The sequence below is a fragment of the Anomalospiza imberbis genome, chromosome 8, assembly GCF_031753505.1.
Source record: "Anomalospiza imberbis isolate Cuckoo-Finch-1a 21T00152 chromosome 8, ASM3175350v1, whole genome shotgun sequence".
NCBI lineage: Eukaryota > Metazoa > Chordata > Aves > Passeriformes > Viduidae > Anomalospiza > Anomalospiza imberbis.
The window spans coordinates 23394229-23411085 of NC_089688.1; the positions used below are offsets into that span (position 1 = coordinate 23394229).

At 44.4% G+C, this 16857-nt stretch overlaps 1 protein-coding gene across 5 annotated transcripts in view; it reads left to right on the plus strand.

Annotated features, from left to right (window-relative positions):
* NEURL1 (neuralized E3 ubiquitin protein ligase 1) overlaps window positions 1-16857 on the plus strand; it is a 144358-nt gene that overhangs the window by 51184 nt on the left and 76317 nt on the right. Inside the window, exon 1 of one of the 5 annotated variants that reach the window (XM_068197973.1) lies at window positions 9142-9181. The exons of 2 other annotated variants lie outside the window; for them this stretch is intronic. In XM_068197973.1, the coding sequence (XP_068054074.1) occupies window positions 9157-9181 (25 nt within the window). In that variant the 5' untranslated portion in view covers window positions 9142-9156. Of the gene's footprint in view, window positions 1-9141; window positions 9182-9426; window positions 9574-10187; window positions 10343-16857 lie in introns of those variants that run through there. 2 more of the 5 variants (XM_068197975.1, XM_068197972.1) reach the window with 2 other exon arrangements.

Below are 16857 nucleotides of genomic sequence, written 5' to 3' on the forward strand. Positions count from 1 at the left end.
TTGCTTGGCTCAAGTTGTCTAAATCCCAACAAGTATTGGCTCAGACTATGGTCTTACCCAGCTAAGGGTCCATCCCTGCTGTGGGAGAGAGACACTGCTTCTGTTTGCTAGAAGGTGAAATAAGGTATGGAATAAAGATGCTTTTCTGCATTGCCTGAGTTTTGAGCCTAAGTGTTTCACAGACTTGCAAAGCAGCAGCTGGATAAACGGTGTCAGCAATATAGTGTAGGCTGTGAGTAAAAAAGTAGTTACTGAGCTTTAGGTTAGCATGAACAATATCCAGAAGGAGTGGCCAGCAGGCAAGGCCTGGTGTTTGAACACCCAGGGACAGGTGGCTCCCTGCACTCCCCAAGGGCAGCCCATTCAAAAGAGAGTTGCTCAGGGACACTGTGGTATGGGCCTTGTACATATACTCTTAAATAAACCTCTGCCTTGACAGCAGGTTTGGGGTTTGTCTTGAAGCAAAAAGTAATGTCTGGGAAGATCACAAACTCCTGAGACATGGATCTTCAATACACTTGAACCTGTTAAAAAGAGCATCATCTGAAATAGCTTCATGTCCATGTAGTGTACTGACCTGTGCTGCTAACATGGAATATGCAGAGATATTTTTCTTGTAACGCCCATGTCTAATGTTCATATCTTAATCTAGATGGAGAGAAAAATATTTATACTTCTTAACTACTCTACTTTAATGAAAAACATTCTCTTCTGTCCTCTCACTGGAGCTGACGGGCAAATAGTCTCTGAAGTGGGGGTGAGACCACAGCCAGACCTTGAATGAAGTCTTGGAAATGTTGGTGGACTCAGTCCACTGTGTGTGAGTTAGAAGTATGGCAGAGTGCAATTTGATGAAGATCTGGTTGAAGCTGGGGAGCACTGAGCATCAGTTGTCTGTGTTTTCTCTTTGGAGGTAAAAGCTGGGTAACAGTCAAGTAGGGATTCCCCTGGGATATGCAAGTGTCTCCTGTGAACAAGGACATGCAGCTGCCACCAAAAGTGGTGCTGGTACTGGCCCCTCAAGCTAGACGACAAGAAGAGATGTGTGAAAATGTCCAGTTTAGAAAATCAGGCGAAGAGTGTGGTGGCTGATCTGCTTTAGAGGCACAGGTGAGAATTTGCTTTCAATAGAGCAGTGTAGGTGGATACTGGGGGAAATCCTGGTTAAAGACTGTCAGCATTATGATGACTGTGGCTGAACTGTGCTGATAAAGCCACTGAAGATGGACATTTTGTCAGTGTGGCTACATAAGGCTAAAGTGACAAGAGTCATCATAGTTGGCACGAAGCTGCAGAAGTGAAAATGCTTTTGTGCAGCTAAAGCTGAGTTAAGATGACCTGATAGGGAGGGAGAGACACTCTGTTTGGATTGGTGTTGTAAATGATGTAACTGCTGATTTTTACTAGCCTGGGGTATGGCTCACAGGTCACCTTGAACAAGCAAATAGCTGCACAGAATAGCTTAGAGTTTTTGAGTAATTCTGTGGAACATACACTTTGGTCCTAATAAGCAGTATTTATTAATAATTGAAACTCAACTTCTTCAATTCCAATCGCAAACATTATTTTTAGCCCCTCATGCTGAACAGAGTTCAGATGTGTTTTATCTGCTCAAGAGACCAGTTGTGCTAGGGTCAAATCCTGCCTATTATTAGGAATGTGTGTATTTAATAAAATATCTTGTTTATATCTAAGTTAAGCATTTTTTTTTTCTTAGATAGGTGTGATTTAATGTTTCTGTTCTAAGATGTTTTTCTCTGTTCCCACAAAACCAAATAATAGTTTGGGAGACCAAGAGAAGGAAGGGTGGGAAGAAGCAGACATCTAAGTAAAACATATGTTGAATGGGAAAAAAATCAGTCATCCTGGGTTCTGGGCCTGTGATTATTTCCACATGCCTGGACCGTATCACTGTGCTGTGTGCCATTAATGTCATTAGATGCTTTATGCCAGAGTGGATTTTTTGTATGTGCTGGTGAGATTACAGGATTGGGACCTTGATGGGCAAATGTTGCCAGTGCCATGTGGGCACTGAGGGGGTGCTGCACCTTTCCAAACCTCCTTCTTGTGCTGTGTGTGTGGGCACCTGCCCAGCCAGCCCAGCAGCCCCTGAAGTGCCAACAAATGCCTGGCTGGTTAGGGAGCCTCCAGGCAGGCAGCAAAGCTTCTCCTCAGCTCTTTTTAAGAAAAACTAACAAGAAAACTGGCTAATCTAACACAACCTTGTAAAAACTGATATTTTTAACTGGTGCTCGGGGCTGGAAGAAGGTTGAAAAAAGCATGATGTTCCTATTCAAAGGTGCCTGTGTGTCCAGAAGAAATACCAGCCCCTTATTTTTGTGAGGGCTGATTTGTGAGAATGCGAGGCCTTGGGATCCATTGCCATTCCCTTTGGTTCATGGTGAAAGGAAAAGAGATTTGCTTGCTCCCTCCAAATAAAAATACAGAGGAGCTTTCTAGGCCAGAAAACTACTTTTTTCTCCCTTTTTCTTTCCTTTTTTTGTTGTTATTTGAGCTTGCCAGATTGGTCTGCTCTCCACACTCCAAGTGTGTGGGCGGCACAGAAGAGGTTGCAGAGACAAAGAATTGGGGGAGGGAGGAAGGAGAAGTGAAAAAGACCTTTGGATTGGAGGCATGGTGTATGGGAGGAAGAGGCACAATGGCAGGAGCAGTTGGAGTTGTTTTGGTTTGCGGAAGTTTGCCGCAGATCACGAGAAGCTGTGGTAGGTCAGAGACGCTCAGTCTAGATGCTGCAGTGGTGAATACATTAGCATGGTTTAGATCCTGGGGATATGGACATTTTTCTGTGTTTGGTAATATGAGTCTCACGTCCTGCCCTGATCCCTTCTCCTGGAAATGGAAATGTGGGATGGATAAGTGACTGGAGGGAAACATGACCATTGCTCTACTTAGTATAATATTTGCACTTTATGTTCATCTGCTTTGTGCTTTGATAAAGTAGCTATAAAACAAGTGGCATTTGGTGAAGGTAAAACTGTGATTTTTTTGTCTGATTAAAGACAGGACTGATTAAGTCTTGTTTTCCTCAGCTGAAGAACCAAAACTCTTTTCTCATTCCAATAACAGCTGCCCCCAGTCTACTGCATCTGGCTTGTGACCTTTCATGATACTTCTATGAGATTCAGTTAGAGTCAAAATGTCTTTTAGTTTGAATAATAGAAGAAAGGAGTTAGAGGACATAACACGAGAGGAAGGGTAAATTTCAGGTAAAATGTTAAAGGCCACAGAGTCTAGGATGGGGAGGTACAAAACATCAGTATCTGGTGAGGGAGAAGTAGAAGACCAGAGAATGATGAGTATAAGATGAACAGAGGGAGTGGAAAGGGGCAACACCTGTAACAGGCATGACATGATTTGTTTGGTATTTACACCAGCAAGATTCCTTTCACCAGGGCTGAAAAATTCACCATTTTGTCCTTGAAGTATTTGACCTCCCGCTCCTTTGGTTCCCTGGAGACCAATGTAAAAGAGCTTGTGAAAGCAGCTCTGTACAGGAAAGTTCTGCAAGTAAGTCACATTTCCTCTGAGATGGCCCTGTCCCAGGAGACAGGGAAGTTTTGGGGTGAAAAGGGGTGCATGAGAAGCTATTCCTGAATGAGGATCACTGAGTGTCTTCTGTGACCCCAGGAGCCTTTCCAAGCCCAGGCTAAAACTTTCTGTGGGCACATGCAGTGGAGGACATTCTCATGGACATGTGGTGTGAGCCTGCCTGCCCATCTTGCCAGCCCAAAAGGTTTCTTTTGGATCCTGCTGCCCTTCACTGTCCTCTCTGGAGGACTTTCAGCGGGGTAATAAAAAGGTGTTTCTCTGCTGGCTAATATTTACATCACAAACATACAGTGCCTTTGCTTGGTTACAAACATCCCGGCATGTAAGTGAGAGGCTTTTCTCGGAAAGGGTGGCACAGGAAACAGAGAGGTTATTCACTCTTATCATTGTATCTGCTAAGAAAAATCTTTAGCAACTGCATTTCTTTGACGAGGGAACGTTATTTAGATTACAAAGTCAGGCTCTCAAAAGCTATCACGTGCTGGAGTGGAAGTTGTCCATCTGACCTTGGTGCCGGTGCTTTTTGATTACCTTATTTACCTCTTTGGTTTCACAGAGTCCAGCCTGTGCCCTTTCTAGAGGGCATTGAATGAAGATTGTTAGAATGAATTAACCTGTTGCTTGAAAAGATCCTTATTAAAATTTTTGAAAAAACTCAAAACGTGCTTCTTTAGCTCAGGCAGAGAGGCATCACCTCTTCCTACAGGAATATTGTGAAAGTGAATGTAGTGTTTGCTCTGCAGTCACATGTTAAAGCAAAAATGCCATTAAAATGCTGTTGATTCTAGTTGGTGATTTAGTTTTTCAGTGCAGAATTTGGATCTTGCCTGTGATAAAGTGTGAATGAGCTACTTATATAATATGAAAGTATATATATTATACCAGTATTCCCTGTAACTTTGTGTGGAAAGACATTATACTTGGGTTGCTAAAGTCTGCCATAGTGCCTTATCACGTGATACTGTTCAAAGTTTCCAAATATTTAATAGCCACAGAACTGGGCTTGAAATAACACATTTCTCAGTCCTGCCATGTTGTCATTGTGCCGTACCTCCAGTTAAAGTAAAAATAAATATATTCTCATGAGATTAAAGAAAATATTTGCTTTAAGATAGAAACTTTAATTTTCTCTCTAGTTCTGAAAACATAACTTAATTCAGGTGAGTGTTATAAATCAGCATTTCTCTGGTTTTTAAAATTACAGTGTTTCTGCAGTTGACATGTTTTTATATTCATTTTCCATTTTATTTGGATAAGTCTAAGATTCTTTTGACTCTTGTGCTTGAAGAGGTAATGTGAAATGGCAGTGAGAGGCAAAGCTATTAATTTAGCATGGAAATGAAGGTCAGAGCTGGAGGCATTTGAAGGCCTGGTTGGTGTCATGCACAGCATGATACTTGCCCTCAGGAATGGGCTTCTGGCAGATTGCAGGGGACCTTGCCCCAGACAGACACAATTTTCCTGTATCATTTAAAAGCTCCTGGTTAGCTCAGTGCAATGTTTTACTGCCAGGCTCATTTTATATTGAGTTCTGTGATTTTTAGTCCTTGCTTCCTTCTTAGTTTCCCACAGTGTTTTCTCAATATATTATCCCAAAAGTATTCAAGGAAGAGGGAGCACTCTTGGCTTTTGGTGCAATAACTTCTTTCCTGACACCTTCATGCACTGAGTCACTCTCTTTAAAGGTAAACCCCCCATCCAGTGGGGGCTTGTGAGCACGTACATGTTGATGGAAAAATGTTGTGCAATTTGGCCTGAGGTCAGTTCAGTTCCTTTCCATAGAAATCCTTCTTTTTGCTCAGCTTTTTGTCCCTCTCCAACACTGCTGTTTCTCTCTTCCACTCCTGCAGACAGTCAAGCAGGGAGGTTATGATAAAACGATGAACGCTGGCAGCGAGAGGGTTAAGACTTGGAAGTCCTGTGGCAGCTTTGGTTTTACATAAACAGGGGTGACAGCCCTTGAGCAGTGGCATGAGGCCTCTGGCTCTCCTTCACCGAATCAGTCCACAACCTGGACATCCATGGCAACACCTCCCTGATGTCTTTATTGCCCTGCCAGAGACAGCCTTTACCACTGTGCTGCTGCAGCTCCTGTCACTAAAGCAAACACAGTCTCATTTAAGCTGATGTCTCATTTAAGCTAAGTGCATATGGGAGGTGGTTAGTCAGCCTAAAGATTTTTTCCTGTCCTTAAATTCCCCTTCCTGCTGTGCCTGCAGGGAATTGTATTGGGGTAATTGAGCCACCTGGGTTTGCAGTTGCAGTGCAGTTGTAGGTATGAGTCGTAATTTTGATTTTAAGAATTTCAGCCAGAATTTTGAATTTCCTTTGACTTACACTGAGATTTGGCTTTCATCCAGAGCTGCAGCTTTATAATAATGCTTAATAATGACATAACTCGTTATATTCCCAAGTGGCTGCATAAACATCGACTAATCAGCATATTGATTGCTACAGCGGGATCTGTGTCTTTGCACTGCAGATAAAGGATTGAACGTGGAGACACACCTTTCGTCTGAGTCACCTCTGTTAATGGCAATAAATTAATTTTAAAAGAATGCATAGAAGGCAAGGTTTCCTAGCTGTTTCTTGTGCATGCTGGTGAGACTTTTTCTTGGATGCTTTCTACTGAGAACATAATTTTTCCTCTGAAGTTACAATGGCAGAGGCTCCTGAAGGAAATCTGTTTTCTGTACAGGTGAAGCTTCCCCCTAGTAGCAGTCAGAGACTCATGCTGAAAAAAGACCTTAGAATGTGTTCCCATAAATTATCCCATCTTCCCAGATGAACTCCAGTAGCTGAGAGCTACTGCATTGGGTGAAAAAGGGCAATTTCTGGTCAATCTGTTTGTTACCATAGAGCTAAGTGTAAGTGCTAATAGAGAAACTGATCGCAGCTTTTAAACCTGAAAGTCGTTGAGAGAAGATTCCATACCTGGTGATTATTAGATTGATTTCCAGAGTTCTCACCTTTTACCTATGCTGATATTCAAGGAAACTTCTTGGACTGTTTCTTGGCTGGATGTCTCTACCTGCAGCACCGTTAAAGGAGATGTGATCTCCATCAAGAGAGGTTTTATTTCTTGTTTTGTCGCGCTAACAAAGTGTAAACTCCAGTTGTCCATAGAGCCAAATCCAGTTCCAAAGGACTTCTAGCTGCATGAGACTTGCATGAACTGGATTTTCATTTTCTTGGCCTGGCCTATGCATAGCTATGATCTTATCCTTGATCTCCCTGAGTAGGAGTTTTCATCCTTTTCTTCTATCTTTGTACCTTCTTCTGTGTTTCCTCCAGTGCAAGACAGGTCTCTGCTGGTTCTCCCTGCTGTAGTTCCCTGCAGGTATCTCTTCTGCTTTCCCTCAGTCAGGGTTGAATGGGCTGTTTGGTTGTGTTGGCCTGTCTTTTCCTAGACCATGATGGTTCATTGGCATCCTCCTTGCTGACCTGCCAGCTTTCTTACCAGGACACCAGGAAAGCAACACAGATAGTCATAACCCTTCCTGGCCACCCTGCCTGGTACCCAGGGCTAGGGATTTTATCCTGGGAGGGCTGGGAGAGGTGCCCCATTGTCTGCTCAAGGCTGCTTGGAAAGATCCAAGATTTTAGCTAATAAATGGCTTGATGTCCGCGAATCTATTTTCAGAAGTACTCTTCAGCCTCAGCATCCTACTCTTGTGGTTAATAAGTATATTTAGCAAGATCAGACACTGCCTCAAAATACTCTTGCAGCAGATTTCTCCTGGCTTGGACAGCAACACTGCTGCTTGGCTGGAGTTTGCTGGATGAAGTTCATGAATGGAAATGGATTTAGGGGCTGGGTTTTTGTTGGGTCCAACCTAATACCTTTGTCAGTGATTTAGAAGGGTGTGCAAATGGTGATGTTATTGATTTTTATACTTGATGCCAAAATGGGAGGCCTTACCCTTATTGACAAGGGCAAAGAAACAGCCCAAGGGGACCAAGAGTCTATCGACAGAGAGAACTGTAAAACAGGAACAGGGCAATAGGTAGGTTTTCCCTTTGTCTAGAGGAGAACCTGAAACATGAAAGACTGAGGAGTAATTTGGAATAGATGAAGGCCTGAAATGGGCTTGGAGGTGACCAGAACAAATCAGCAGTAAGTTTCAGTGTGATGTGTCTCTGAAGGAAAGATTTGCTATATGCAAATAATCCTTAAGGAATTACCACAGAACAGGGCAGACAGGCCATTCTACTGCTGTGGATTGCTCTGGGGGTCTGTGTCCCCCAGGAGCTGCTCCACAGCACTGGGGGAAGCTCAGGGGTGGGAGGGGATGCTGGACTCTTGGAAAAAAACCTCCAATTTTAAAATCAATTGAAATTGTTTATAATTTTCTGCCAAACAGGATGACTCATTCTGGCAGTCTGCCCTCTCCACCCTCCCCTTCAGACAAACAAACAAAGCCAATAAATTGGAAAAAATAAAATAATCAGACAAGATAGCAATTCACACTTTTCCTTTTGGAAAACAAAGGGCTTAATTTTTTTTTTTAAGGACATCATTTCAGAGCTGGATTGAATGACCATAACTTGAAAAAATGAGGTAAAAATAACTCTGAAAATAAAATGGTTCATTTTGAGTTAAAGAAACATTTTGTTCAGTGAGACGCACAAAGCATTCATTTTTGGGCCAACATGAAATTATATTTTTTTTTCTAGCAATCTCTTGGTTGAGGCAGTGAACCAAGAAGTCAATTATTCACAGAGCTGTAGCAAGATTAAGGTAAGGATGGAAAGCAGAGCTGAAATGAGAAACTAAGGGAGAAAACTTGGGATTGATTGTCCAAGTCAATCTTCATTCCTCCAAGTGAAACGTGTTATTTGATGTTGTAAATTTCTGGACTCTTTGCCTGAGAGGGTGAGGTGTCCCCCAGAAGATGAAACCAGCAGTATCCTTGTGGCATCTGTGGGTCCCCAGCAGCCAGGGAGCAGAGCATGGTGCTGTGACAGGTTGGTGTGACCTGAGAGATGTCCTGCACCCACTGGGGGTGTAGGGGCCACACCACCGTGCTTGGGGGACAAGTCCTCACCCCACCCGCTGCTGCTGTAAATGCAGCATCATCGGGGCGGGGGAAAAAAATAGAAGGGAGAAAAAGTAAGATTCTTCTTCTGCCAAGAAGCTGCCATGAGCCCTGCAGAGTGTGACTTTGGGCAGGGATGAGCAGAGTGCTGCCTGCGTGCTGCTCAGCAGAGGAACAGCTGCTGCTTGGCTCTGGAGTCCGGGTGCACGTCTCGGCTGGGCAGGTGGGAGTAGAGGGTGAGCTGGCAGTGGTGACTGGATGGAGGGCTCGGGAGAAACTCCTCTTGCAGGTTGAAAATGCTGGACACAGCTTTCCTCAAGCACTCAGCACTAGTGCAAACACCCTGACTATGCTTTTTGGCTTGGGCTTTTTTTGCACTGCTTTTTTTTTTCTCTTTTCTTTTTGTTGTTTTTTTTTTTTTTTTTTTTTTTTTTTCCAGAAGTGCTGAGACCTCAGCGCACAGACATCCTAACCAAATAATCCTTACAACACAGGCAAGAGAAAATCTTATTTCCCTTTTTTCCGGTGGCAGAATCGAGGCAGTGGGATGGCAGGATTTGCCCAACACCATGGTAAGAGTTGGGAGGCAGGGCTACTCTCGTGGCTGCACAAGTTTGACTCCCGCTCCTTTGCAGAGAGAGGAGCAACTGTGGCGCAGCATAAAGATGCATGAGCTAGTTTTCATCGAGCCAGCTGGGATCTGCCGGGGCTGGCTGTGGCAGCTCGGTGCCTGCTGTGTTGATTTATCCATAGAGCAGTGGACAGGAGAGATGCAGGGAGAGGAGTGAGTGGGCAGGGGCGTGCGGTGCTGGAGATGGAGGGAACGAGCAAGCTCCTGCACGAACTGCGGGATGCAGAGAGCACCCGAGGGACCATCCCTGGCTGCGGTCCCCTGCGCACCTCCTTGCACCACTCTCGGCATCCCCCTGCATTTTCTAACGCTGGCCATTATCCGTCAGCAGAGGTAATGAGCTGGAGCGCAGGAAGCATTGTATCTGGGCTGAGCATGCGAGCCCTGCACAAAAGAGTTTACGGGGGATCATGTTTTTATTATTTCAGCCTGTGGCGAACCATTCTGCGTTTCGAGCACTTATTTATTAAATAATTAATAATTATTAATATTATTAATAATAATTATTAATAAAACAATAAAATAATTAATAATCTGCAAAAGCCGTTTGAAGAACGGTGTGGTGATGTCTGGTAATAAATTTTGTTTAACTTTTCTTTTTCCCTGTTCTAATTTATTCCAGGGTTTTACAGTGGGGAGCGAAAGTTTCACATGGCCAGGGTCGCTTGGTTTTATAAATGAGTTCTTAATTTTTGTTGTCTTTATTTTGCCGCGTGGAGTCGGTGCCTCCCGCTTTGTTTTGAGCATTGCCAGGGCTCCGGGTACCGCCGTGTTTGAGGCCGGCCGGCGGCACCGCGCATGGATGCCTTCGCCTGCCGCGCTCCGCGCCGTGCGACCGCGCCGTGTGCGTGGGGAGGGGGGACACGCTGTATCGGTGAAACGCCGGCAGCTATTTCAGGAAGCCGCGAAGTCTCCTCCTTCTTATGTAAATAAAGATGACAGCTCGGAGCGCCGGTGCCGCGGCGGGAGGCGCGGGTGTGGGCGGAGGCTGCCGGCGCGGGGCAGCCGGGTCCCGCGTGGGCCGGGGACTGCGGAGCGGAGCCGGAGCCGGGCGGGGGCTGCGCCGACATGGGGGGGCAGGTGACGAGAAACCTGCTCTACGGTAAGGACCGGCCGCCCCGCCACCGCGGGAGGAGGCTGGGAAAGGTGCGGCGGGGGATGCCGGGGATGCGGATTCTGCCCGACTCGTCCTCCCGGAGCATCCCGCTCCAGGAGCGGGGCTGGCCCGGGAGGAAGCCCGGGCTGGGACGGGTCTAGTCAGGCTGAACCACGGGGATTAGGCGTAGATACCTGCCCGGGCAGCGCTGACGGGCTTGCTGTAAGGTGTCAGGGTCGAAGGAAAAGTAACTGTGTCCGTGGGTATCCGTGTGCACTGTCTACCAGCCCCGATGCCAAGGTTACTGCCAGGCAGCTGAGCGGGCTCTCAGAGCAGTCACCTTATTTCTCCTTTCCACCAGCAGTTTCTTCTTAGCTGAATTGATAAGGTTTGGAATGAATGTCGGTGTGAATTGACGAAGCTGAGGCTGTTGAGCGAAGCCCTCTCCCTGGGTTTGTTGGGTGATGTACAGCGGGGCGAGGGAGGAGCTGGAGAGGGACTGGAGTACCCTGCACAGGCCAGCGTTAAACCAGGACGTGAATCTATGGACAGCGTGCAGTGTGAGACATGCCCCTGCCTGCACCAGTCTCGTGCAATAAATACTTCTGTGAGAATATTGCAGTCCTTAGTATTAAACCTGTGTTTTGCTCTGAAATGTTCTGTGTGGGCTTGAAGGTACTATGTGTGCTGCATGCTCGGTGAGGTGTGAATGGGGTTTTCAGAGACTCTTCCTTGTCACAATAGTAAACGTGGATATGGAAGACACAGGTAAAGCACCGTGTGGGTTTGGAGTATCTCGTATCCTTTCTTTGAACAGAGATACATGAGATATATGCATTTACACCGTGACTATTCATATTACAGCCCTGATTCTTCTCATATTTTCTACCAAGTCCAAACCCTATAGTTTAAGGAACAAATGCGCATAGTTGGGAAGTAAATGATTCTCCCCAAAGATATTTAGCAAGATGATAGAGATTTTTTTATTTGTTCATTGTTTTTGTTCTGAAGTTTCTGTGGCCTGACCTTATTTCTTATTTAACCTCATGATATGCATGCAGTATGCAGAATAATTGTACTGCTGGGTCACCAAAAAAAAAAAAAAAAAAAAAGCTTTGGCTGTCATATTGTGATTGTGTCTTTTTCCCTCTGAAGTATTATTTGAATGAATTAAAAAAATGTCAGTGAAAGAATAAAAAATATGTATGTTTCCTGTGTGTGCCAGGGGCTTGGCATTCTTGTTGGGGCCTTCTCCTGCCTGCAGCTGGCAGCGCACTGCACAGCAATCTTGCAACTTCTGCCTTTTAGCAATTCTACTCCAGCAAGCATGCTTCTCTTTAATTTTTATATGTTAGAAGATGGAGACTAATGAGGTGATGTGGGTAATTAACTCAAATTTTCCTCTTCAGAAGGGCTACAGGCTGTGTTATATGCAGAGGCAATGCACTGCTTTGTTCAGCACAGTGATACTTGAAAAAAAATAGGGATTATATTTTAAAAAATCATGCTACAAAGGCACATTTAACAAATATAGACTACATCTGTAGTTGTGGTTTGTCTGTGGCTACTGTTCCTCCAGTTCCATCTTTCTGTTGAATATTTGTATTTCAGATGTGTCTCAAAATAGCTGAGGAAAGAGAACAGAATCTGTATCCATTTCTCATAAGTTGAATTGAAAGTGAATGTAACAGTACTGAAATGAGTTACATTGATAGCCTTCGGATTGATAATCCTTGTTTTATATAGCACAGGTAATTAAGAAGTGTCCTCCAGACATTTCTGGTGACCTCTCCATGTTGCAAGGATGAGGTGGGATTTTTACAAGCACCTAAGTGTTCACTGAAAATTAGCTCAGGTGGGGAGATGCTGCACATGCTCTGCTGAGCTGGTCCTGGGGAGACAGCAGGTTTTCCTGAGACGTGTGCCCAGATCTGGGTGCTGGGTCCCTGCCTCTGCCTGGGCACACCCTGACCTTGTCAGGGTCATAAAAGTTAATTGAGATAAAAGCTTCTGAAGTGGCTCTTGAGGGAGGCACCCTGTCAAAAACACCATAAAATCAGGTTGTTTGTTTTAAAAAAAACTGTGGGTGCCCTGATGTAAGAACAGAGGTTTTGGCTGCCAGCCAGCTGAACATGAGCCAGCAGTGTGCCCCAACTAATGGCATCCTGGCCTTTATCTGCAATAGTGTGGCTAGCAGGACCAGGGCAGGGATTGTCCCCCTGTACTGGGCACTGGCGAGGCTGCACTCCCAGTGCTGTGTCCAGTTCTGAGCCCCTCTGTCCAGGAAGGACATTGAGGAAATCAACTGAGTCCAGAGAAGGGTCACAGAGCTGTTGAAGGGTGTGAAGAGTTAATCATTTGAGGAGCAGCTAAGAGAGCTGGGGTTGTTTCGCCTGGAAAAAAGGAGGCTCAGGGGAGACCTTAACACTCTCTACAACTGCCTGAAAGGAGGTTGTAGTGAGGTGGGGGTCAGGCTAATCTCCCAAGCAGCAAGAGATAAGGACAAGAGGAAATGATCTCAAGTTGTGCCAGGAGAGGTTTTGATTGGATATTAGAAAAATTTTCTTCTTTGAAAGGGCAGTCAGGCGTTGGAACAGGCTGCCCAGGGAAGTGGTGGAATCACTGGCCCTGGAAGTGTTCAGAAAGCATGTAGATGTGGTGCTTAGGGACATGGTTTGGTGGTGGACTTGGCAGGGCTGGTTAGGAGTTGGTCTTGTTATCTGAGAGATCTTTTCCATTCTTAATGATTCTGTGATTCTAGGTTTACAGTAGTCAAGTACAACCGCACACGGACCGTCATGAGGAGCACCTGGCATAATATTGCCCCCTTTCACTCACAAATCTGCTTTCAAACAGCAAAGATACGCAGCAATCCTGCTGGATAGAGGAGACTCGACATCCTTTGGCTCAAGAAAAAGCATGAGTGGGTGACATGTCACGCGTGGGGTTGCATGGCTGTGGTGGTGGCACTGGATGTCCCTGGACCTGCACTGCTGCTTGGCTCTACTGTGTGAAGTCCTGCAAGCCAGTGCTGCTGATCCTGTTTGAAGCATACTGTGAGGGACACGCAGGCTCACATGCACAGGCATCTCCCTGCTTGAAAATCCTGCTTTCCCATTGATATATGGCTGCAGAGCCATGCTCATCTGCCCTAAGGGGGATGCTGAATGGGTCCTGATTCACCTGTAGGAAAGTTTCCCACCTGATGGGACTGGGAGGAAAAATAAATATTTAGCTAGTGTCACTAAAGCTACCTGAGCTTCCTAAGAGAGGTCCACTTCTGGACCCACTTCCCCTACCAAACAAACCCCAATGGCTTGTACCATGAAGAGCAGCACCTTTGTTTTTGAAAGGAGTCATCTGATGGCTTGAGATGTTGGGTCATGGGACTATTCTCTGTGCAGTGCTGAAACCCACTCAGGCAGTCTCCATCTATGTCCCTTCGCCTGGTACTGTGACTCTCTCTGTTCCTCTTTCCCATTCCCTCTTGCTTTCCCACCTCCCTCCGTAGAAGTCCTTGCAGTGTTTTCCAGAGCATTCTACGCAGCAAGAAGAAAAGTCAAAATAGGAGGTTCAAAGGTAATACAGCCTTGATGGGCAGGATGGTTACTTGCTATTTAAAATGTAATATCTATATATGCAGTGCTTAACGCTATTTTAAACAGGAAATGTTGATATGGTTCCTTGTGATTCACAGAAAGCTGGTTTCTACAAGAATGATTGAATACTACAGTTTTCCTTTCACAGAGTCAGGGTTTATTAAATAATTATATTAAACTACTTGCTAGCTAATCATGCTTGAAAGAAATGTCTAATAGATGCATATGTCATAATACCTCAGTTCTTCTTATGTGTTTGGTACAACTTTCATCTGCTGCAGTAGTTTTTCATGCCTCCGTATGGCCGTGAGAGAGCTGCTATTTGTAGAAGATCCCATTCTTGATTTTAGGGTGCAAATCTAGGAGATTCAGTCAAAGGAAAAAAAATCCCCAAACACCTGGGTATTTTTTATGTCTCTTTCACTAAGAACCAAACTAACAGAAAGTGATGGTTTAGCCAAGGAAGCTGCTGCACTATGTGGGAGAGGGGTTCAGTGTAGGTGGGCGTGCACCTACAGGGCATTAGTGATGGCACGTACACATCTCTACAGAGGACCTTTGACTAGCTAGAGTGAACACTGTGGGTTAGTTCACGTGCAGGGGGTATGTGAGCCTGCATATCTGCACATTTACTCAATAACTGCCCTACCACTGATAATTATTAATAAATCCTTAGTTGCAGGGCTTTGTTTCACTTTCACTTTAATTACTCATGTCACCAGCATTCATCAGAGTTTTGCTGTGGAATCATTTTTACAAGGAGCAGGGGAAAAGGTATCTCATGCCACGTTTTTCAGACTGTAATTGTATGGCATCAATGTAATTGCAAAGAAGTCCGAAGTGAGAGTATGTCTGGTTTTCAGCCCGGGAGGTGGTTCTGACTGACAGGTGTGATTTTCAGTTGGAACGGCTGAGATTTTAAGCTGCTTGCAGAAGGTGCTCTGTAAGCTGTGAATACAATATAAATAATAGCTTGTGTGTCTTTGTGTGGTGTATACAGAGGATCACATAAGGGTTATGCATGACCAGATTAATATCACCCATATGTAGGTCTGGTGAGCAGTGCAGCCACATTTGTGTGCTGCAGAATGGAAGAAGGAAGCAGGAATTTGGTTATAGCAGGACTTTGTCCACACTGCGTGGCAATAGGCTTTTGGGTGACTATCTGGATTAATTTCCCATTTCATCGGGATCTCATTTTCCACAGACATTCCTTTCCTTCCTGGCTGGTCATTTATTACTGTACAAAAGAGTGTGAAGTTCTCACATGATCCTTCCCCCACATTTTGTTCTCCTGGAAAACAATTTCCGGGTCCTGTTCACACATGTTGGTGGGAGATCTGGGACATTTGGGTGCTTTGTGGAAGCCTCAGCCCCCATGGCAGCAGCTGAAGAGCTTTGGGGAAGAGCAGAGGATGGAGGCCATTTCCCTAGTGAAAAATGGCTGTGGAATGCAACTTCTTTCACTCTTTGCACTATAGAGCTCTATTTTCCCTCTTTCTCTGAATTCCTTGTAGAGTGGTAAATGGTGTATCTATATGCACGTGCTGAAGTCAGCCCCACGATTTGTGTCTCGCTGTCTATTCATTGCCTGTACTACAATAACCATTCCAATTACCACAATTTACCCTTGTAGTTAATATCACTAAACAGCATTATTCTCTAACACACACATATATTCTAATTTAATAGTTTCCATCTTCTTACACCTAATTAAAACTTTGAGTATCCCAGAAAATATAAGAAACAGCAACACCAAAAAAAAAAAGACCTACAACACCAACTGCTAGTGAGATTTCTCTGCAAATTAGTGTTGGTTTATATTCTAATAATCTCTGAGTTATTGCCTAGACTTTGGGATAACTTGCCATTTGATGGAGTGACTAGTGATGATATCAGACTCACTAAGAGATGAAAATCTCCTGTATCCTTCAGACAGTTGCTTGAGAACTAATACAGGACTGAAGAGAAAAGGTTATCTGCTTTCAGCAATTGCTGTATAGCCCTGAAAGCAAAAGAGTCTGTGTGTATGAGCAATTAATCCTCTTCAGGGTTGGATTAACTGGTGCAGAAGACCTTGGGCAGGGTGCCAAAACAGTGTTGGCATTTGCTGAAAGTGGAACTTCCAGAGATTATTTTGGTGTCACCTATGTGTCACCTGCCAGTGTCCCAAGGTGACCGATAATAGAATGTTATCAGCTGCTGATGACACTTGTGACAGGAAGTGTAGGATCTCTGTATGTGGAGATTTTATGGGTAACCACGTTTATACTTAAAAACTGCTTTATTTATGAAAGGCAAATGAGTTTTTCATTAGCCGTGGCAATTTTTGGGTGTAGGGATCCTGCTCAAATGCTGAAAGCAAAGGCTGTTCCTGTTTTCATTTTGTCCTTTGCTTTCATGGCATTTTCTCATTAACTTTTCTGTCAGCTTTGATGCTCTGTTCTGATGGGACCTTGGGACTGAATGTTGTTTGTCAGATTTTGTTGTCTTATTTGTCTCCTCTTAGACTGCTCCTTTCTCTCCTCTATGTGAATGCATTCTTAGCGCTGATCCTTCTTCACGTCTTCCTTACTTCTCCTGTTTTCTTAAGAATTATGGGTGCTATATTAATCTATCATTCAATTAGTTTAGAGGCAGCAGGTTTCTCTTCAGGAAGGTTTGTAGGGTCTCCTGACAAGTTCTAGGGAATAATTTTCATACTTAATCAAAGGAAGTACTCCCAGAGCCTGAAAATTCATATTGTTAATAGTATAAAATAAATTTACCAAACAAATATGATTACCATTGCAGACATTAGCAGGAATTAAGAAGAGGTTATCTCTATACATACAATCTTCAAACTGATATGGCTGTTTTAGTTTCAATAAAGAATTTTGCATTAATGATATAGATATGTGTAGAGGGTTGCATCGAGAACAG